Source organism: Chrysemys picta, chromosome 2 (genome assembly GCF_011386835.1).
Source record: "Chrysemys picta bellii isolate R12L10 chromosome 2, ASM1138683v2, whole genome shotgun sequence".
Classification (NCBI taxonomy): Eukaryota; Metazoa; Chordata; order Testudines; family Emydidae; genus Chrysemys; species Chrysemys picta.
Genome location: NC_088792.1, coordinates 163,967,380 through 163,990,963, shown reverse-complemented (window position 1 = coordinate 163,990,963; position 23,584 = coordinate 163,967,380). Strand labels below are relative to the sequence as shown.

The window sequence follows — 23,584 nt, the reverse complement described above, 5'->3', positions numbered from 1 at the left end:
CTTTTGAGTGGTCTGCTGCAGTCACATTACCTCAAAAGCTGATTGACTTAGTAGTCTTTACAGCAACTTTTACTAAATGTTCTGACACTGCTGGAGTCACTGGAAAATAAATCTGGACCTTTGGATACACGTATATGCTTTTATGTCCTTGAAACTGTCATTTCATCCAGTGTCGAGGACAGAGATATACACACTTGCCTCAGACTAATGCAATTATGTAGGCTGGGAAAGCTTTGATTTGTTAACACTGCAAAAGCTAGTAAATTCCTTTTGTAATTTAAATTACCAATGACCAAGGGGCTTCCAGTTCAATGAACAGGGTAAGGGTTCCTTTTTTGTGCATTTCCATTTTTGAATCAGACTGCAATAGAAGGAAAGCTTGACTCTTCTGTCTCTTAGAATCCAAATAATGATTTCCTATTCCCATATATAGAAGAAGCAATTTAAATAGTCAGATGGAATTCCTTATTATTTTAACCCCTTTAAATATTCTAGAAGGGTCTTATTGCCTTTGAGAAAGATTTGCTTGTTTCAGTAGCCATTCTCTCTCTGTTTCACCAGTTTTCACACTTAGATGGTTCTGGGTGATATTATCAAAAGGTGGCATGCAGCTTTTTTAATAAATGGTCATTGAGTTGTAGTAATGAGGAAAGAGGTGGATCCAGTTATACTTGGCCAAAAAGTGTTAACGTTGTTATGTTGATAGCAAATTTATAATCTCAGAACTGCTAAAGACTCTGCAGTGATCTTGCTCCCAGTGAAGACAACCATTTACTTCAGTGGGAGACAGCAGCAGGCCTGTGGTTTGTATTGTGTGCACATGCACCATGAGGACACTGACTCATGGTATGAGTGTGCTGCTTCATGAGTGATGGGGAGAGAAATTTGTAAATTGATCTGACACTCACAGCATGAACAAAAGGAGTACACTTCATATGAAATTTGCCCAATGACGTTTTTAACGTCATTCCAATTCTTTGTTTTTCACCAAGTGAATTGTTTGTTTGTTTTTATAGCAGTATATCTAAAATGTGTGTGCATATATCTAATGCTGAAATGAATATGTATATTAATATAAATCAATCTACTCTTTCTACAATCAAACGTTCTAGCAGGAGGAAAACAAGACATCCCAGTTGTAAATCTCAGCATAGGATGAGATGACGCTAAGTACATTAAGAATGCCTTAGGACTTTGGATACTTCTGCATGCTGGCTGGCTGACTGATGTATAGGACAGGATCCTGCTATTAATCATACTCTATAACTTTGACACAGGACTTTTCCTTCTGGGAAAAAAGCTTTCAGTGTCCCCAGTTAAGAGCTATAATTGCTGGCAATGCTTCCACCTACACAAGTAATTACGATTCAATAAGACTGTTAGTGTATGCTGTTCAACTAGCAACGGAGCATTAAAACCTTATTAACTTAATGTAAAGTGTTACTAACTTCCTATCACTGCAGTCCTGATTGCTGACTAAAAGTTTAAAACCTGGCTTCATTGAAAGCCCCACTTTGCAAAAGGAGGTTCTGAAGAGCATTTGGTGTCAGTAGGGATTATTCAGTCTTGTTGTTCCCCCATCACTGTGACAAGACTATGTTGGTCTCTTTGCCTCCATTTGCAGTGAGGTGGAGAAATAGATTCTAATAGCTCTGGAGGGAGCATTGAGCTATAAATGCAGAACATTGCTTGGTCTTTGCTATGATGCTGGGAGCAAACTTTGAGAAATAAGAGCATCCATCCATATGTTTGCGATTTCTGTTCTGCTCCTGAGAGCGTCCGGACTATCCTCTTGCATTTAGAAGAGTTGCTGAATCCTTTTATTTTCTATACTATATAGAAGGGGTTCTCTACATTTTTCTTGCTGAGGCCCCCTCAATATGCTATAAAGACTCCACGGCCCACTGTGCCACAACTGTTTTTCTGCATGTAAAAACGAAGGCTGGCCTTAGAGGGTAGCAAGCAGGGTAATTGCTCAGGGCTCCATGCCACAGTGGGCCCCGTCCGTGTAGCTAAGCTGTTCAGGCTTCAGCTTCAGGCCCGAGTGGCAGGGCTCAGGAAGGTGGAGCTTTGGCTTTCTGCCCTGGGCCCCAGTGAGTCTAATGCTGGCCCTGCATGGAGGACCCCTTGAAACTTGCTCACGGCCCACCAGGGAGCCTCGGATCTCTGGTTGAGAACTGCAGTGGTTATTTGGCAGTGTCAGTGTCGTCTGTGTGTTTTTAAAAATACCATGAACTTCAAATGAAATATCCTTTAAATATTTGTAAAGAAGATCTTAACATGATATGTGATTATTTTTTATATAGACAGAAATAAGAGGAGAAAAGCTACTTGAGGAAAAATGGCAAAAAGTTAAGTCTAAATTATTACACATGGCAGAAATTTTTAACTTTTGAAGTTCAGGATAGAAAGTTGAGTCAGGAAAATCCTCTACCTTGATGTGTTGTCCACTTGGGAGAAAAATGGCCTTATTTCTCAGCGTTCATGCAATCTGATTCTGTGGGGGACTTTTCATTCCCACTGTTTTTCATATCCTGACTAAATCCAAAGCCAACCCTGCCAAATTCATACTTCACATGTCATTCCAGTGTTGAAATTAGAGATGATTCAAGTACTTGACATTTCAGTTTGTATTTTATTCCAAATTCAAAAATGGGTCCGTTTTGCCAGATAATAGCCATATTTTGAGACTATTTTTGCACAAAAATTGGCCGATTTCCAAGTGAAAATTGGCCCTTTTTGAGTGAAAAGCAAAATAATAAACTATAAGAGTTTTGTTGGTATGTGATAACAGCCACATCACCAGATTTCCCAAAATCAAAATTAATGGGGCAAGAAGTAGTCCATAATTATATGCCCAATCATGACCACATTAGAATCCCATAAGAAATAGCCACTTGTTCAGTAAATTCTATTAACTTTAGGAATATTTAGATTCTCATCCCTACTATTATTTGTTTTTTAATCTGAAAATGTCTACCAACATCATCCCTAGATACTGCAGTGATTAGAAGCCATATAAATAAAATAAAAAATACTAGAGAAAATCAGAACATCGTTATGAACATGTAATAGACAAAAATGATTTTTTTTGTTAGAACTGGTGATTTTATAGGGCTCACAGCAGAGTGGGGGGAAAAGTCTTATATAATTATATATTAGCCATAAATAGATCAAATTTAAGGATGCCATATATTACATATTCTGACTGAATTACTGCAACTTTTTATAGTTTTAAATATTTGAAGTGCATACCTGTGTCTGTGGGGGAAAAAATACTGTGGAGGTGACCATTACATGGTAAATTAAAACAGGGCTTACAAAGTTCAGCGGTCCATAGCTAAAAATTCCACAGCTCTGGCTTTTCTAAACAGGGCTCTTCAATTAAGCTTAAAATGTTCTGTTCAGACCTTCACACAAGTGAATCGCTGCAAACCAGAAATCCAACCACCAAGCCTTTCTGAATTTTGCAATTTCATTTTCTTGTTCGAAGAATATAAGTGAAATTACTGTAGCATTAGCAGTTTGCTGTAAGGCCATTGTATAATATCAATGATAATACAGTCTGAGATACCAGGGAAATTATTAGATGGTTAAAATATATTTTTTAAAGGGAGGGGAGAGATTAATCCTAGAAAAAGCCCCTCTTTCACACACAATTCTAAAGGAGGCCACAAAATAGGGAAATTGTAAGCATGAGGATCTGTATTTAAGTATTTCATTTATGTAAAATTTTGCTTATAGGGAAAAAAGCCTTGGGATTACCATCTCCTTTTCAAGGACATCCACAAGGGATACAAGCATTTAACATAATATTCAGTTCCTCCCTGCCTTTTCAATGAAAACATGTTAAATGACTCACATAAGTGACTTTCCGTAATGCCTTTTTGAAACCTGCACGCTGCTTTTTCAAAGAGAAGAATAATGGAGTTGAGCTGGGTGTACTTTTTAAAGAGAAAGGAACCTTCCTTCTGGGACCCAGGCATGCTAGGAATTATATTGTGTCTCATCGTTTCCATGCCTAATTTGCTCCTTTCAAACAAACTAAAGGTTTTTTCTTTTCAGCCCTGCAAACAGTGTAGGAGCTGAAAGCAAGTCGAGTCCTTTCCTTCTCATAAATCAGTAATAAGGGCTCTGTAAGCCAAATTATGATCTGAGTGACTGTAAGAGTAGCCACTAAGAGTCTGGGGATACTGATCCTTGTCATGTAAGAGGGTTGTAAACTTGACCAATGCCAACTGACTGGTACCATGAAGTAAAGAGCACTTTCTTGCCAGGACTCCTGTGTGTGATTCCTTTACGGCAACACCCAAGTGCCCAGTTTCCTTCAGCAGCTTTGCACAGGTTGAACTGGCTTATACCGTAGGAAACAATATTGTTGACGTTGATGCACAAGAGGGAGCAGGATCCAGCTCAGTCTCCTACCTGTGTTGACTGGACACCTGAGTCAGACTGGACTCCATGCACAGGGAGCAGATCTGTTGAGTAAGAAGGTGCCATTATTACCCAGTAACTATTCAGAGCAGTCCCAGGCTTTAAGAGAAAAGCACCTCAGCACTGCAGGCCAAAGAGGGGCGAGAAATTCCTTCCTGCCGCTGGGCAGTGGTCAGCATTACTATAAGAGTATGACTCTCTCCTTACTGGGCTCCTGTCTCCAATCTTCCTTCTGGCTGCAAGAGTGGACAGTAGCCAGATCCCACAGATAGTGAAGGAATCTGCCTGCTTCCTTGCCTCTTTATAGTGAGGGAGGGTGGAGGGGGCCAGGCCGTAGCCAATTAGGCTGATGTAAAAGGGCTGCTGCCAATCATCCTGCCCTTTTCCTCACCTGAGCCTCTGCTGCCTGTCCTGAGCAGTGCTCACAGTCCCACTCCGACTCCCACAGGAACAGGATCAAGCCCGTGGTTTGCAGCATTCAGTGGCCCTGCAGCAAGGGATCCTGTCTTCTCCCCACTCCCTTGTCTCTAGACCTGGGGCTGTGCCACGTTCTTTTGCTAGCTCTGCTCACCGCTGTACCTAAACCATTCCAGCAAGGGCCGCTGTGTAAAACTGCGCCTCGACTGCTGGGGCAAAACAGCGGAGCTCTCAGCTTGCAGTCAAGCTTTCTTAAGGATGGGCTCAGGATGCTTTAATTATTATTCAGACATGTAAATGTCTGTGCTTTGTGGGGTTTCGTTCGTTACTGTAGCAACTTGAAGCTTTATGTGATATCCCCCTTGTATCCTAAATGGCCTGTCCTCAGTGGCGGCACATTCAGTAAGCCTTTAAACAATACCTGGATTGCAATTTATCCAAGTCTTTTTGTCCATGTCAACTCGAATAGTTGCAACTGAATTGCCACTCTTACAGGCTACTGCCTATTCATATGCATTAGCACTTTCCAAGGTTAACATTGCCTACAAGGGATATTCCTAAAGAGAGAGAATAAAAGGTAGCCCAGTTTCATCTTTGGGGATGTGCCCCCAATGATGATAAGCTGCAAGAGCTTCCTCATTCTGCTACAAGGAGACATTGTTGAGTAGTAGATCACAGAACTGGGAGTTCGGACTCCTGGGTTCTCGTCCTGGTTTTACCAGTGATGTGTTGTGTGACAAGCCACGTAACCACTCTGTGTCTCAGCTTATCCAGGTGTAAAACAAGTGTACTAAGGGGTGTTGTGAGGCATAGATAACTTTTGTTGAAGTGCTTTGAAATCCTCCAGTGAAAGGTATTCTATAAGTGTAAAGAGTGATTGTCGTTGCGATTCTTATTCTATAACATAACCTTTTAGTTTCTGCCATGAAAAAAATTAGGAGCCACGCTAACCCCCCATTTCCTGACCCAGATCACTCATTTATGAAAACAGAACAAGACCAAAAATTAATTGAGCTCTACATTGTCAGTAACCTTCTGCAGATCTAATGAAACTTCTCCAACAATATCGCTTTATTCCGTGGTTGTAGAAAATCACTGAAGAATGTTTGGGATGAAAACCTGTCCAATAAGATGAAACGAGAACATTAGTATATAAATAACTACTTGATCTGTCATGCAGTAAGCAGCCTAACATCTTCTCCAGACAAGGGGGGAGCTCTCCAAGACCCCAAGTCTGAATATCTGGGGTTTGGAACACAAAGCACAGTTTTTCCATACTGTTGCAAATAAAAAATAATGTAGGGCACTTTGGAAAGACACTAGGCAGCATGCTATCCTAGGAAGTGTGTTTTATCACCACCTCTCAGATTACCAGTGCAATTTGTCTTCCAGGGGCCTATTTGTAAATTTTCAGCTTTTCAGAGCAGGGCCATTCTTTATTTCTGTGTATTGCACAGCATTGAGCACCCTGTCAGCATTAAATAATAATTTTTGGCAACAGAGATTTTTACCAGGCCAAAAAAAATAAAATAAATTCACTTTCAGAACAAAGCTTTGGGTACAGGTTACTCTGTATCTTCTTGGAGATCCCAGGATGACTCTGGTTTTCAAGCTTTATTCCTACTCATCATCTATTTTCCTTAAACAGCTCTGAAAGTTTATATGTTACTCATGAACCATTTGAGCCCATTAACTTTAGAAGACAACTTGGGACAATATTGACTGGAAAGGACAGTATTGGAAGGGAATCTGCAGTACCCGTGCCATTCACAATATCAAGATGCTGTTACAAGATTAAATTTTTATATTAACCTTAGAGCTATTTCAATTTTTCACTGTAAAGTAACCTTTTATGGGGTGCACAGATCAACCTCCACCTTCTGAACCTGCCTGTTTGTGTTTGTATTGTACATTAGCAGGGCCGCCCTAGGCAAAAAAGCCACCCGCCGCCGCCCCCCCCCCCCCCGCCAGCGCGGCAGGGGAGGTCGCCGAGCAATCCCCCACCAGCCGGAGCGCCGGGAGGAGGGCGGGGAGCCCGGCTGGGGCTCTCCGCTCTCCCCGGCGGCCAGAGTGCCGGGAGCAGGGCGGGGAGTCCCCGGCGGCCAGAGCGCCGGGAGGAGGGTGGGGAGCCCCCGGCGGCCAGAGCGCCGGGAGGAGGGCGGGGAGCCCGGCCGAGGCTCTCCGCTCTCCCCGGTGGCCAGAGCGCTGGGGGGAGGGCGGCAAGCCCGGCTGGGGCTCTCCGCTCTCCCCGGCGGCCAGAGTGCCGGGAGCAGGGCGGAGAGCCCACCGCGGCTCTCCGCTCTCTCCAGCGGCCAGAGTGACGAGGGGAGGGCGGAGAGCCCCCGGCGGCAGGAGCGCTGCGGGGAGAGCGGAGAGCCCAGTCGCGGCCCCGCTCTCGGGCCGGAGCGCCCTGCCGCCCCCCTCCAGGCGCCGCCCCAAGCACATGCTTGGTGGGCTGGTGCCTGGAGCCAGCCCTGTACATTAGTTGACAAGTTATTTACTATCAGACATGTCTTCAGAAATAAGTTGCAGTAAAATGTAACTCTAGAGCACATCCCTGATAGCCTTTCTCCTCTTTGCATTGCACTTTACATCATAATGTTTATGAAATTGTGCATACTCACAGCAGCGTGTGCATGTACTCTTTGAATAAATAAATCTTCTCTATGGTGAGCATCTGAGACCTCATTCAGAGGAATTTTATATGCCCAAATTGCAATTTAGCCCAGTTTGAACAGCAAGGCCAGGCCACATGTTGATTTCCTGTATTTTAGTTAGTTCTTTAGCTCCGAGGCTTTCACATGAAGATGCAGAGAAATTCTCCTTGCAATTTTGCTCATAAATCTTTGTGCATCTCCTACTTTTGTAAATGTGTATTGTGACAAAGTTCCTCCTCTATCTTGGTGGTTCCTGCGCTTATTGGCGGACTTTCTGGTCTCAGAGATTCACCATCTGGGTTGGGAAACAGCCCAGAGGCCTTCCCCTCTGGAAGAACCCATAGTCCAGGTCAATTGGGAGGTTTGGGGGGAACCAGGGCCCGCCCTCTACTCCGGGTTCCAGCCCAGGGCCCTGTGGACTGCAGCTGTCTATAGTGCCTCCTGTAACAGCTGCATGACAGCTACAACTCCCTGGGCTACTTCCCCATGGCCTCCTCCAAACACCTTCCTTATTCTCACCACAGGACCTTCCTCCTGGTGTCTGATAACGCTTGTGCTCCTCAGTCCTCCAGCAGCACACCCTCTCACTCTCAGCTCCTTGCGCCTCTTGCTCCCAGCTCCTCACACTCCCACCACAAACTGAAGTGAGCTCCTTTTTAAAACCCAAGTGCCCTGATTAGCCTGCCTTAATTGATTTTAGCAGCTTCTTCTTAATTGGCTCCAGGTGTCCTAATTAGCCTGCCTGCCTTAACTGGTTCTAGCAGGTTCCTGATTACTCTAGTCCAGCCCCTGCTCTGGTCACTCAGGGAACAGAAAACTATTCATCCAGTGACCAGTATATTTGCCCTCTACCAGACTCCTGTACCCCACTGGTCTGGGTCTGTCACAGTATGCATCTGTTTAATTGCCTGTTCCCTGCCCTGCAGTCTAAGCCTGGAGGCAGAAACGTGAATTAGGTAAACAGTGCAGTTTAAACTAAGCACTTGCTCTGTAGAGGAACAACTTTGTTACAGGAGGAAATACAGACCATAATGAGTGCTTGTATTTTAAATAGATGAGCAGTTAGTTTGGTGAGATGGCAGCGTGCACACAGTGGCACATTCCCATGCAGTATCTCCTCTTGCCCTTACTTGCTCATTTAACTGATCTGCTGCACGTGCAGAGTATGCCTCCTGTAGTTCACATCATGGTAAAATGCTAAACATTTACTTAAGAAACCCCATTTAACTGTAGCAATTGAATAAACAATACAATAGAAAGCAAAAGGCATCAGTTAGTGTTATTTTTTTAAAAAATACATGCTACATGAAAACATTTACACTGGTGAGCCCACTGAGATGTTGTTTCTTGTTCAGTGGTATTCAGTTGACCAGCAGCCAGACGAGCACCTATATAAATAGCAATTACTATTTTTTATTGCAGCAAAGAACAGGAAAGCTAAAATTAGCGTGTCAGGAGTTGCTTTGTGTGGAAGAGTAGAACACCATCATCAAGAGCCCTAGACAGATATTGCAACCAACTATAAATGTGTCGGGCATTTTAGCACATAGCTCTGGTTTTGATAGGCCTCCCTGCAACATAGATCCAATATTCAAGTGATCAGCTCACCCAATGTGGGGCAGATTTTCAAAGGGGCAACATGCACCCTGCAGATCTGGTTGGTTACAGGACATCTGGTCCCTTTGGAAGATCTGTCCCTGATTGTGTGTGTTGAGCTCTTCTGAACATTCTGTCTATCACTATAATAATAATAATGAGTCACGGTGAACTGTGCCAACTACCAAACAAAATGAGAGAGCGAGAGAGAGAGGCAGAACTTCTCATACCCACCAGTTCACGTACAGTCACTTTTGTGGCAAATCATAGGGGAGGGAGATGCCTAGTCTAATAATAATAGTAATAGATAGGAGACTGGTATTTACTCTACTTCATGGGCTGCAGTGATGTTCTCCCTTATTGCTCAGACTCCACTGATGTTTACATTTCAGGATGCTGGATGTTATATAAGGACATAAGTTGGTAGGGAGGGAATTGTTTTGTTGAGAAGAAATTGGAAATGGTAAGAGAGACGTATGGGTTGAGTGTATTCTAATTAATGAGAATTATGCTGGATTTTTTTAAAACAATCCTTCTTATTTTCAACCTTATTCTCTTTGGGGTGAATTTCATACATGCTTATATTATCCAGCTGCCTTTTTGATTCAAAACATGGTAGGCCATAGAGCCAGCAGGAGTTAATCGCACAGTCTGAAAAGAAATGGATTCTTTTCTCCCTCTGTTCCATGTTCTCTCTGGCTTCATCTGCATTAGGAAGCATTTAGCAAATAAAAGATTAGGCCATTTATATAAAGATGATGATCAAGCCATGTGTAGAATGATGATGGCTGTCTAAGACAATATGCACAGAGGACAGACAGACAGACAGAGCGAAAGAAGAATAGCAAATTGCAACTGAAAAAACGGGGGCATAAATCCTTAGTTCAGTTGATCATATATGCATTATTTCTTGGGTATTCTCGTTGTGTTTTCCCAAGTGGTTAGTTGTTGGCAGGACAAGAGAGAGCTCTTTCTGTGTTACAACGTACAAAAGAGATTATGCTTAAACGAGCTAGGCCACTTCTACAACAGGTCTCTTCTCGGTCAGCCTTTTTTGCTGTAGCTCTCACGTTAGGACACAAAAATGCACAGCTTGTTCCTAATAACTGCTGGTTTGTGTTATTAATAACGTAGTGCAACTAACCATGTTGGGTTTTGTTCACAGGTCTGAAGCGTAGTTACACTTGTAACATCTGTAATGTCACTCTAAACTCAATAGAACAGTATCACGCTCATCTGAAGGGCTCCAAACATCAGACCAAGTGAGTACTTTTCCTATTAGTACTTATCTGTCTGTCTGGTGTGGGTGATAGTAGATGTAGATATAAGAAAAACACTATGCACTCCCATAATGGCTTTCATCCAAGGATCCCAAAGTGATTTACAAATATCGACACAAAGATATTGGTAGGTACCTGTAGAGAGAGGCAGGGCTGAATATAGATCAGTCTGACTGCGTTCTTTGAACCTGAAATGCAATGTTGGTTCTTTGTTTACCTGTTCCTCTAGAGCTTTGTTGTAGCAAAGCATTCTGGATATCACTCTTTGGCACGGAAGTCTGATGAGAACAGGCATTCTCACAAGTTTGGAGCATGTTCTGTTTTCAGATAGGTCACAAATACTTTGGGAAGAGGTGGTTGGCGGCCCATACCCCGATTGGGGTGACGGGCATGAGTGAGTGAGTGGTATATTTGGCACTTACGCTTCTCAGCTCAGCCAAAATCTGTGTGCAGAGATGTGAGAAAATTCAAACAAGGAATGAAATTAGCTGAAAATACAATGAATCTCGTGCTGTGCTGAGCTTTCTACTCCAATCTCTGCTTTCACTAAGATTTTACTAGTGGTGGTTGGCTTTGGTCTGACGCACCAGATGCATGGTAACCTGATGCATCCTCATGGCTCCACCCAGGTGTAAATCTGCTTTCAGCTTATCGTGGTTTCTAGGAAACCAGTTATGCCTTGATGCCGGACACTTGAACTGATTTTGTGCATTTCAGTTTTGGCTCAGAGGAGTGTGATCTTCCTGCCAGGTGAGCTGCGTTTGAGGAATTTGTGTAACGATGGTTGTTTGGAGGTTAGCATATTACAACAATTAAAAGGGATGGAATACTCCCATTGACCTCATCTCCTAAACAACTTCCACTTCTCCCTTCAGTACCCACCTGAAGTCACATCTCTGTAGAAATTTCCCCCTTCCTTCATTTGTATCCATCAGACCATCCCTCTCCTGAGCTGTTAGCTATGACTTGCTTTATATTTATCTCATCTTTAGGTTGTAAGCTCCTTGGGCAGGGAAAGTTTCTTATCTCTGTTCTCTAAAGTGCTGTGTAAATTTACAGCACAGCCTGAACGTTTTATACCCATAACTTGCACTTCTCATACTTTACGCTGGTCTGCACTTTGCCATGTGCAGTCTGTGCTTTAATTTATAAAGAATATTGGACACAGATTAGTCCACTTTAAGTGACTTTGATGGTATGTAGTATCCTTCTGAATACATATATGTTCCCTCTTTAATAAAACTGTATCTGTGTCTTCAGCTCGGCAGGGAGAAAAGGCCAACAAATAAAAACAATAAATAATGCAAAGAAAAGTTCCTAATCCCAGGCAGGTTCCTTAATATTCATAGGACACAGAGTACAGATGTGATGCACAGGGGATGACAGGCTGCAGGACAAAAATATGGAACCTTACAAACAGAGTAGCATCATTTTGCCAGAAAGCAAAAGCAGCTATTGAGTAGGTTTTATGACTTCCTTTAAAAGAAGAAAGGAAATACCCAGGGGGAGAACTGAGCGCCTTCTGTGGGTTCAGGGAGAAGTTTTTCAAAACTAAAACAAAAGCCATTGCATGAGATTAGGGCTGAAGTGCGGGTCTGGACTCAGTCACATAATCCTGTTGAAACATTCTCTCTCCTTAAACACTGAAATATTCTGTATTCGAGACAAACCAAGGAACAGCTGTGAGGTCAGCTGTCCACTTCTCCAGCCTGAAAGATGCATCCTTTTATGTGAAAAGGAAATGGACAGCAGTGACCCACCAAGCTGACATGCCAACAACTTCCAGTCCTTGTACAATCCACAATCAGTCAAGCTTAAAGGCATTGAGTTTGGAGCTTCTCTTGTGCACTCACTACGGGAAGGACATTGAGACTGTAAGGACATTAGATGGTTCCAAGTCAATGTGTTTGTTTTGTGATGTAAAGCAATTACCTATTAGCCAACTTTCTAAGACTTGAGGGGGATCTGGTCTGCCAATTTGTATAAATTATTAAAATAAAATTATAAAGGTACATAGTACCAAAGAGTAGATTAATGAACTAATCTCTCTTAATACACTTTGAGCTTTGGGAATGGTTCCAGGCACAAATATTCAATATTACTCTGACATGAAGGATTTAAAAGGTATCATTAGTTTCTGAGACATTTTAGGTGGTTTAAGAGGACTCAGAAGTTTTCAGAAGGATAAATCAGGGCCATGCCAAACCAGCAGGGAGAAGTAATTTCTGATCCTTGTTTTTTTTCCTCAAAGAGCAAGCCTAGCCTTTCCCCCTACAATTTCCACAGCTGATGTGAGCCCTTCTAAGGTGCCTAGTGTGAATCACATTTGCTGTGATCTTAGGGCTTGTCTATACTTACCGCGCTGGTTCGGCGGCAGGCAATCGAACTTCTGGGTTCGATTTATCGCGTCTAGTCTGGACGCGATAAATCGAACTCAGAAGTGCTCCCCGTCGACTCCGGTAATCCTGCTCGCCGCGAGGAGTACACGGAGTCGACGGGGGAGCCTGCCTGCCGGGTCTGGACGGCGGTAAGTTCGAACTAAGGTACGTCGACTTCAGCTACGTTATTCACGTAGCTGAAGTTGCGTACCTTAGTTCGATTTGGGGGTTTAGTGTAGACCAAGCCTTATTTATTCGTTGTGTGTCTGAATGGCCCCCAAATTAGGGTAATTTTTTTTATATTACATAAATTTAGGCTAAATCCACTGGCTGAACCTAGCATCCATTTCTTGCACATTGTCATTCTCCAGTCATTGTCTTAGATGTGTTTATCTTAGCATATTCACTGCATTGCTGTAGGATTTTCCACCTGAAGAACTTGACATGCCCTAGATTGCTTTGGTTTGCATGAAGTCCATTACATCATGGGCACATCTTCACTAGCAACGTTAAAGCGCTGCTGCAGCAGTGCTTTAACATGGCTTGTGTAGTCGTGGCATAGCGCTGGGGAGAGCTCTCCCAGCGCTATAAAAAACTCACCTCCACAAGGGGCATAGCTCCCAGCGCTGGGGCTGGTGCACTGTCTACACTGGCGCTTTATAGCACTGAAACTTGCAGCGCTCAGGGGTGTGTTTTTTCACACCCCCGGGCGAGAAAGTTGCAGCGCTGTAAATGTATAGACAAGCCCTATGTTAGCATGAGCCCTGGCCTATGTCCCCAGTTGCTGATAATCCACTGGGAGGGTGAGGTTGTAGGAGCACAAAATAATTGCAACATCTGTGATGCCAAAGGGTAGCTGTAAGAACGTAAAAACAGCTATACTGGGTTAGACCAGTGGTACACCTTCCGACAGTGGCCAGTGCCAGATGCTTCAAAGGGAATGAATAGAACAGGGCAATCATCAAGTGATCCATCCCCTCTTGTCCAGTCCCAGCATCTGACAGTCAGAGGCTTAGGGACACCCAGAGCATGAGGTTGCATCCCTGACAATTTTGGCTGATAGTCATTAATGGATCTATCCTCCGGGGACTTATCTGATTCTCTTTTGAATCCAGTTATACTTTTGGCCTTCACAAAGGCAAAGAGTTCCACAGGTTGGCTGTGCATTGTGATAAGAAGTACTTTCTTTTGTGTGTTTTAAACCTGATGCCTATTAATTTCATTGGGTGACCCCTAGTTCTTATATTACGTGAAGAGTAAATAACACTTCCTTATTCACTTTCTCCTCACCATCCATGATTTTATAGACCTCTATCATATCCTCCTTCAGTCATCTCTTTTCCAAGCTGAAGAGTTCCAGTCTTCTTAATCTCCTCATACGTATGCTGTTCTATACCCTTAATCATTTTTCAGAGGGGTAGCCAGGTTAGTCTGAATCTGTAAAAAGCAACAGAGGGTCCTGTGACACCTTTAAGACTAAAAGAAGTATTGGAGCATAAGCTTTTGTGGGTGAATGCCCACTTCAGCAGACGCGTGGGCATTCACCTACGAAAGCTTATGCTCCAATATTTCTTTTAGTCTTAAAGGAGTCACAGGACCCTCTGTTGCTTTTTAATCATTTTTGTTGCCCTTCTCTGTACCTTTTTCGTTTTTAATAAATCTTTTTTGAGATGGAGCGACCAGAACTGCATGCAATATTCAAGGTGTTGGCATATCAGAGATTTATATAGTGGCATTATGATATTTACTGTCTTATTAACAATCCCTTTACTAACGGTTCCTAACATTCTGTTCGCTTTTTTGACTGCCACTGCACACTGAGCAGATGTTTTCAGAGAACAATCCACAATGACTCCAAGTTCTCTTTCTTGACTGGTAATAGCTAATTTAGACCCCATCATTTTTGTATATATAATTGGGATTATGGTTTCCAATGTGCATTACTTTGCATTTATCAACATTGTATTTCATCTGTCATATTGTTGTCCAGTCACCTAGTTTAGTGAGATCCCTTGGTAGCTCTTCACAGTCAGCTTTGGACTTAACTATCTTGAGTAGTTTTGTATCATCTGCAAACTTAGCCACCTCACTGTTTACCCCTTTTCCAAATCATTTATGAATATGTTGAATAGGACTGGTCCCAGCACAGATCCTTGGAGGACCCTGTTACTTACCTCTCTCCATTCTGAAAATTGAGCATTTATTCCTACCCTTTGTTTCCTGTAGTGACCAATGAAGCTCCAAAAATGGGTGGTGTGGAACAGAGGTCACTGCAAGGCAGTGGGTTGATTTAGCACCTCCCCATAGGATCTCCAAATAAGCAAGGATGGATGATCTCATGGTTAAAGTGACTGGGATTCAGGAGATCTCAGTTCAATTCCAGGCTCTGCCCCAGAGTCCTTGTGTGACCATGGGGGAGTCGCATAATGTCTTGTGCCTCAGCTCTCCGTCTGTAAAGCTGGATGATAATATGTCCCTGACCCACAGTGGCATTGTGAGGCTTAGGGTTTGTGTGGCACTCAGCTATTACATGGACCGGAGCTGTATAAGCAGAGCTCTATCTGCCAGAAAACAGAGCTGCCCGTCTTTACCAGCAGAATCCCAGAAGAACAACAGCTGTAGTCTTGTGCTGGGATTAGCCCCTGCTCTCTGACGCAGAGAGCTGTCATTTACCCTCCCCCTGCCAGTTCCAGCCTTCCTGAGTCTGCTCCTACATGAGAAAAATCTAGAAGAGCTTTAGGACCCCTCCCACCCTGAGGCTATCACCCAGCACTAATTTCAGAGGCAAGGGTTATTTTCAATAGACTTTTTTTTATTGTTCAGACAGCAAAGGCTAAAGCAAATCATTTGCATACCAGAATAGCCTCATGGATGTAATTTGAAATAAATTGGATGGTAAATAGAGATCTGCTAAAGAAGCTGTCTCTCATTCTGGCAACATCAGCAAGGTTGCCTTCTGCACAGTTACCTATGTAACCTCACATTTTTGATTTTGTATCCATTCCTCATACTTTATTCAGCTCTTCAATCACCAATTGCATATTTTTAGTCATCTGCAATTAGCAAGGTGTCATCTTCAAATCTTAGAGATTGGTCCTTGTAGAAAGATGTTTCCTCTGTATCCCAGTGTTGTTTTTCTGAATCTTTCCTCCCAACTTGCTCTGATGAAAATTTGAGAGAGAGAGAATCTCTAGCCCCTTGGACTGTAGAAGAAACCTAAAGCAGAATGTTTCCACTGCAGAGCTTTGGAATTTCCTCAGCTAGTGCTTAAGATCTGGGTAAAGAATTTGCAACATTCAGCTGCAAACTCACTAGCTGGTAACTCTTTCTGATCCTTTTATGTCCTCCACTAGAGGGAACAAAACCGAACAAAAAGATGGAAGGGTTTGAATGGTGCTCAGAATAAAGTTTGGAGAAGTTGGAAGAACCCTACTTTGTGCCAAGATTGTTTGACAAAAGTAATTCTCAGAGTTATTCAAACTCAAGGGCATCGTTTGTTCACAAGAGCAGCATACTGGCAAAACAGAGAACTGGGCCTATTGCTACACCTGCTAAAAAGACATCAGGGTGGAGGAAAATATTATACAGAACATCAAAGGGAAGTAAGGTGTGTGAGAGAAAATGGCTGCTACCTGCAATTTCCTCCACATCCCCCAGAGAGAAGGAAGACTTGGAACCTTTAAATCCTCCTATTATTTTGGATGAGGTAATCCTGTCAGAAGGAGATTACAGCTAGTAGTTTGGGCCTAGAAGGCTTCTAATGGTTCATTACCACATCTGGGCACCAGAGAGGCAAGTAGCATTGTACCCTTTTAGTGTCAAGACCCAGTGGAATGTTCAAATATTCCCAACACTTTCTAGAGCTGTGAAAAAAGCATGAATTATTGAGCAGGAGGCCCCTGTCACTTTCATCTTGGCAAAAAGTGAGGACGCCTGCGTTAAAATCACAGTATCACTCACAGTATCATTCACGTGGACAGTTTTTCCTTTTTTTAAAAGGACCTTCTGCTGTTTCACAAATGAATATTCTTATTGCTCCTTCTAAATATAGTGTCTTATCACTTACTCATAAGTATTTAAATCTGGTAACGTCTCACGAGTCCTTCATGGGCATTTAATAAGAGGGGAAACCTACTATTAAATTCATAGGAAAGTATGTTACAAATGTAATAATAGAATGCCAATTAGAGATGTTCATCTGACCAATTTCTATGGGAAATGGCTTTGATTATTCTATTTCCTCTATTCATTGTTCATTCTTATACCATTTTCTTTGAGGCTAAGTGACTCAGTAGATGAATATAGAATTCTTCATCTCCTATAGCGAAGTGCAGATGTGTAAGACAGAATAGGGTTGGCAGTTTGGATTTACACAAAATAAAATCTTCATTTTTATAATTGGTCTGGAACAGATTTTACTCGCTCATTTGAAGAAATTCTTGGGGCTGTGTCCTCTTTTAGATGGAGCTGATGGGGGATGATGCGCTAGAAGGGTCTGTTCTAAGATATTCTGTGCTGGCCTGGTATAGTATTAGTGATAAGATAAAGGGTTCTCAACAATTACCGTTCCCCCCCAATTCCCCCAGTCCAGCACCAAGCTCATCTGGACCAAATCTGTTCCTGGAATACATTACTTCATGTAGGAGTCTCTTCTATTTATAGCAAGCAGGCAACTGAACTGAAGCAAGCATTTCTCTGGGGCTTGGATGAGTGTGCAGTATGGGTATTACAGTAATAAGGGCTAAAAGATCTTAGAAAGTTCAAGCATTATGCAGGTCTGCCCTAACACAGATGATGCCCATGGCTATGAAATCAGTGCAGATGGAGATGTTTTACTTAAGATCTTTGGCATAGCACTGGCAAATGTTGTTCTAATCATTTCTTAGCCAGTGAACTTCAGTGATTCAAGACACATCCATTCTTTCAGCAATATACACTCCTGTCTATTACAGCATTCTATTCTTGTGATATTTTATAATCTAGGGTTACTCCTGGTTAGCTGCTTATGCTAAGGCTTTTGGGGCGGCTTGATTAGTTTAACTAAGCTGTTGTCTTACAGGCCTTGAGGCTTGTAGATTCATTGCATTATTGCCTTAATTTATATCTATGTCTTACCTAGCCAGTACCTATTCCTATATGCTGCACCCCTTTAAACATTCCTGTTATCTTTGGTTAGTGATGATACTTTCCCTTTATCCTTTCAACACAAAGGATTTGCTAGTGAACTGCTGTATCCAAGGCAACAAAAAACAGTTTATGAACCTGGCACACTTTCAAAAATGTTATATAAAGGAAAGACATGCCCTCTTGGGACAGATTGGGCATGGAAAGATGATCACACCCCAAAATTACCCAGCAGATTAGGCTTCTGGAGAGCAGCTGTAAGACAAGAGCCATATAAAACAAGAGTGAACCAAACAATAAATTTATATTACAGCTACTGAAAGCGTTCCAGAGGGTAACACACAGCCAATCCATCCCCAAATTATGCTTTAAATAACTCACTGAATAGCAGCCTTTGAGCTGCTGCTTAGCGGCCCATGTTATTCTGACCGTCCTTCATTTCTCAGCATTAAAGCTGATGGTACTGGGACTCGGTCGGCAAAGCTGGGACTCAAAGTCCATCTAACTGACTCTACACATTTCCCCTCTTTCTCCCCACCCCACCTTTCATTACAGGAGTTTCAAAGTCAGATCTGAATCCTGGATGCCTGTCTGCTGAACTTGGTTGACCAAAGATGGGAAGAAGTGGCAGGGGGAAAGAATTGCTAAAATTGACTAGGTTGATATTTCAGCATTTAATAAGAGATGTAGAGGGATGTAGCTAGCGTTGTCAGCTCTGATTTTCCATTGGCCAGTGAATATGCAAAGCTACATCTAAGAGCCTCTTTCCCCCCCAAAAAAACCATAAATATTTTAAGTTTTATATATATATAAAAATAAAATACAGATCCACTTGAGATCCTATAATGAACCTTAGGATTGAAGGGGTTAGAACCAGATACAGAAGAGGGTTTCTTATATAAGCAGCAAAAATCTGCGACGCTGCAGAATATGTTCACCCCAGTGGTTGTGTAGTCCTCCTTGCAGGTTTGGTGAGAATTACACATTCATGTGCAGGGCTGATGAGTGAGAGCTACTTTTTTAAATTTTACCTTGTGAATCTATAGCTTAGATTCATAGTTCTTGCGTGCATGCATGCCCACAAACACACATGCAAATACACAAACATTCTGAAATGAGGCTGGACTCTGGAACATCTGCAGTGGGGGAGGAGAACTAAACCTTTAATTAGGGAATTGTAAACAGTGCCAAGGTGATTGAGTCATTGTCTGACTTGCTTTCCAAAAATAAATGTGTTCTTTTTACACCCCCGCCCCTGCAAAATAAACAACAAGCGAACGGAATGGCTCATGAAGCAGGAGGCATGGCATGGTGTGTGATTGTGAGTGTCCTCTTGCACTGGATCACAGTCACCATAAGCAGCCTAGTTTCCATGGGGACCAATGGCAAATGGAAGGCAGGATTTGTGCAGGGCTGCAGTAATGGGGGGAGGGATCACATTAACTGGGAACCATTTGAAGACAGTCACAAAGACTCATAGACTTTAAGGGACCATTATGATCATCTAGTCTGACCTCCTGCACAAGGCAGGCCACAGAATCTCACCCACCCACTCCTGTAACAAACCCCTAACATATGCCTGAGTTATTGAAGTCCTCAAATTGTGGTTTAAAGACCTCAAGGTGCAGAGAATCCTCCAGCAAGTGACCCGTGCCCCATGCTGCAGAGGAAGGCAAAAAACCTCCAGGGCCTCTGCCAATCTTCCCTGGAGGAAAATTCCTTCCCGACCCCAAATATGGGGATCAGCTAAACCCTGAGCATGTGGGCAAGACTCACCAGCCAACACCCAGGAAAGAATTCTCTGTAGTAACTCAGATCCCACCCCATCTAACATCCCATCACAGACCATTTGGCATATTTACCTGCTAATAATAATTGGCCTCGCTTTTCATTGTTGATGACAAACAGTAAGTGACAAAACTCTTGGCTCTTTTCTGGTTTGTTTCATATAGTCTGGAAAGAGCCAATAAAAATGTTTCTAAAAATAACCCCCAGTTAGGTGAGTAAGATCATTCAGTACCTACAGATTCTGGATGTGAAGAAATCTTAGCATTCCATATTAATTTGTAAATATTATTCCTTATTTATTAGCATGCACATACAGTAAACAAGGTAAAATATATTGCATTTATCACCATGTTCAACTGAAAATATCTCTGCTTGGATAAATGAACTTATGGGCCCTGTTGCAGCTCCAGATCAGTTCTCAGGGGTTTTGCATATAGAAATAAGGCTTGCAGGGTGGGAGTTTAAAAAGTGCCAGTGGACCAGAAATTTAAAGGTATTTAGATGTGTAAAGATGCAGGTAGGCTCCTGGTCTGATTCTCAAAAGCACCTAGGTGCCTAACTCCCATTGGCTAAGTGACTTACAAGCACAGTCCCATTGACTTTCATGCCAAGAGGAAGGATTTTTTTGGTTAAGGCACTGCGCTGGGATTCGACTCCTGGCTCTGTCAGTGTCCCTGTGTGACCTGGGGTGAGTTACTCAGGCTGCAGCTCCCTTTGGCTTCAACTGAAGTTATGGCTGCAAAGCACTTATGAAAAATCTGCCCTTTAATCTCCCTGTGCCCCAGTCCCCTCATCTGAGGATGGGGGGGGGGGGGGGGATTGGGTGTCAGGGCCCTGGATTCTGTTCCTGGCTTAGTTACTGACCTGCCACGTGACCTTGGGCAAGCTACTGTCCCTCTCTGTGCCTCAGTTTCTCCTCCACCCTTTGTCTCTCTTGTCTGTTTAGATTATGAGCACTTTGGGGCAGGGACTGTCTCTAGCTATGAGTGAGTACAGTGCCTAGCACAGGGGAACCCTGATCTCAGTGCAGGCCTCTAGGTGTAACTGTAATACTATTAATACTAATGAGAATCTAGACTTCAGGAAGAAGATTCTGAGCTAGAGAAACTGTCCCCTCATGTGGCTCCAGTTCCAGTGTTGCAATGCTGTCTCTCTCATTGGTCTCTGCAGCATTTCCCGTCTTGCTTTCACTGCCAGACACAGATCACACACACCCATTTTGCAGTAGAATAGGGCTTTCGAAATCTGTCCCTTGTATTTGTTGCATTCAGATTCCATCCGCTCTGTTGGGCCTCACATCGATCTGATGCAACCAGCAACAACTTGGGTGGAAACTATGTTTCTTTTATTATCTTATTTGTAGCTAATAGACCATTGGGGGCCAGCTCCTCCGCTGTTGTAATTTGGTGTAGCTGCATTGGCTGCTGTGGAGCTGTCCTGATTTATACCTACCTGAGAGTACTGAGACCTTGAGATGTGTCTTGGCTGTAGGCGATGAGGGGCAGACGCATCAGATTCTCCTCAGCCCCTAGTAGTTAGTGTCTTATGATGTAGCTGATAATGACACCAACTTCCATGAACAGGAACTTCATCTTCCCTCTTTTCAGTTTATTTTCTTTTACCAGCAAAACTTCCCTGTTATCTGCTGGCGTTCTCACTTGCTCTCTGTATTTTTATAACCAGTCATTTATCCATTCCTAGGTGCCATTTATGCACCCCACATAATTATAATTCCTTTCTCAAAGGGTTCCATTATGTTGCGGCCAGGGGTAAGACTGGCAGTTTGTGTAGACACACCTGCACTAGCTACTCCTTGGGGAATTCTGCACCACTGTGCATGCGCACAATTCATGTCCCCCGCAGATTTCTTTGCTTCCTTGCAGAAAAATGACTTTCTGAAGGGGAAGCAAAGGGAAGCCTCAAGAGCGGTCATGTGCCCCTCCCCAGCAATGTGAGCACATCGTTTTGGGTACCTAGAGCAGCTGGCGGAGAGGTAAATCACTGCAGGGAGAGGGGGGGATGTGGAGCTGAGGATGCCTCAGCTGGTGGTTCCTACCCTGCTACTAGTCCCGGCTGGACTGGGAAGGACGGGACTTGCTCTTCCCCTGAAAGAGCAGCCTGGGCCAGGTAAGACCCACCCCCAGACCTCCCCCCCCCGCCCCGCCGGCTACAGAAAGCTCTGCCCCTCCCACCCCTATTGCTCCTCAGCCATGTGGATAGGGGTCACTGTATGGGGAGCTGTTCCACTGTCCACCCAATCCCTGCACCCAGAACCCCTCATCAAGCCCCCCCACACCAACCCTCACCCTGCTAAGCCTCACCTCCTACAGTTGGACCCCCTTCCCATCCCCCTTCACCCAGACCACCCCCCGGTGAGCCCCCTGGCACTACAACCCCCACCCTGATGAGTCCCCTGCACCCAGACTCCCAACCAGCTGCACCCAGACCCCCCTGCTAAACTCCCCACACTCAGATCCCCTGCTGAGCTCCAACCACCTTCACCTGGATCCCCTGCAGAGTCCCGTTGCTCCTGCACCTGGAACCCTGCAACAAGCCCCTGTGCATCCAGATCCCCACCCACCCAGACCTCCCACTGAGCCACTCAGACCCAGATTTCCCCACACAGAACTCTCCCCCCACACACTGGGATCCTGCAGGGCTAAGCCTGCCTGCCTGCCCATGCCTGGTGCGGCTGGCATGGAGGGGCAGGGCCCTGGGGCATTTCTGGGGCAGGTCCAGCCCTTGTGCTATATCAGGGGTGGGTGCAGCCTCACTACCAAGTCCATGTCCCATGCAGCCAGTGGCCTGTGCTCCCCACTGCCATGCTGGAGCCTCCACATTTATTATTGATAAATAGATTTTTGCAGAATTTTAAAATACTGTGCACAGAATTTTTAATTTTTTGCTGCAGAATTCCCTCAGGAGTAACTAGTTGTGCTGTAGCTAGCTTGCTAAAATTAGCAATGAGGATGTCTTGGTGCAGGCTTCAGTGCTGGTGGCGCAAGTGAGTACGTGCCCTGGGGAGTCTGGTGGGCTTGCACAGCTACCACTGAAGGCCAAGCCATGGCGTCCTCATTTCTACTGTTAGCAAGCTAGCTAGAGTACAGCTGGCGCAGGTCGGTCTACGTGAACTGCAATTCACACCCCCGGCTGCAGTGTAGACATACCCAAAACCAGGGCTTCAGAGGAGGAAATCAAATGAGAAGATGGGCCCAATCCTGTAGTTGTTACTAAAGTAAAGTTCCCACTGAGCCAATGGGAGATTGTTCCTGAATGAGGAGCGCAGGACAGTGCCCAAATGAACAACTGAAGATTGGCAGTTGCCATGTCATCCTGGACAAGAGTGTTCTGAAGATCATGAACACATGACAGATTGTTACCCATGGCTGTTCACCTAATCATTGTGCATCTTCTTGCGAAAGCCCAGGGGATTTATAGCCCACTGAGAAGCAAATGACATGCTTGGTGGCTGTGGGTTTTATTTAGACTGTGAATGCAGATGTCTAATTGGAGTTGGGTATTTATTAACATAAGCTGCTTTGCCATTCAGAAATCGGAGCTAATCAAAATATTGTAAATATCGTGCCTGGAGAAATGTCACTCTTCACAATGATTGCATTTCCATATTTTTTTCATTCTGTTTAAGAAAGTGTAAACAAATACTTACAGCCTGATGGGGTGGACACATGTGCCTAACTCTAGGATCTAACATAGGCCATGTGCACTTAGAAGGCGCTGAGGCAATAATGCATAGCAATAGCTCCCCATTTCCTCTGTTCCTGTGTTATCTGGGCTTTGTAGTTGTAGTTTCCAGGCATTAGCTGCAGGCACTAAGACACGGGATGCCTGTCTGTCCATTTCATCCGACACTGTGGGATGCTGTGCAATTGGATAGATATCTGATGCCACA

At 43.8% G+C, this 23,584-nt stretch overlaps 1 protein-coding gene across 17 annotated transcripts in view; it reads left to right on the top strand.

Annotated features, from left to right (window-relative positions):
• ZMAT4 (zinc finger matrin-type 4) overlaps positions 1 to 23,584 on the top strand; it is a 200,688-nt gene that overhangs the window by 172,509 nt on the left and 4,595 nt on the right. For 16 of the 17 annotated variants that reach the window (XR_010598664.1, XR_010598663.1, XM_065584740.1 and 13 more), the window contains one exon: positions 10,270 to 10,366. The exons of the other annotated variant lie outside the window; for it this stretch is intronic. Coding sequence is in view for 14 of the 16 variants with exons in the window: in XM_065584740.1 (XP_065440812.1) it covers positions 10,270 to 10,366 (97 nt within the window). In the remaining 2 variants the exon portion in view is untranslated. The remainder of the gene's footprint in view (positions 1 to 10,269; positions 10,367 to 23,584) is intronic. 17 annotated transcript variants of the gene reach the window in all.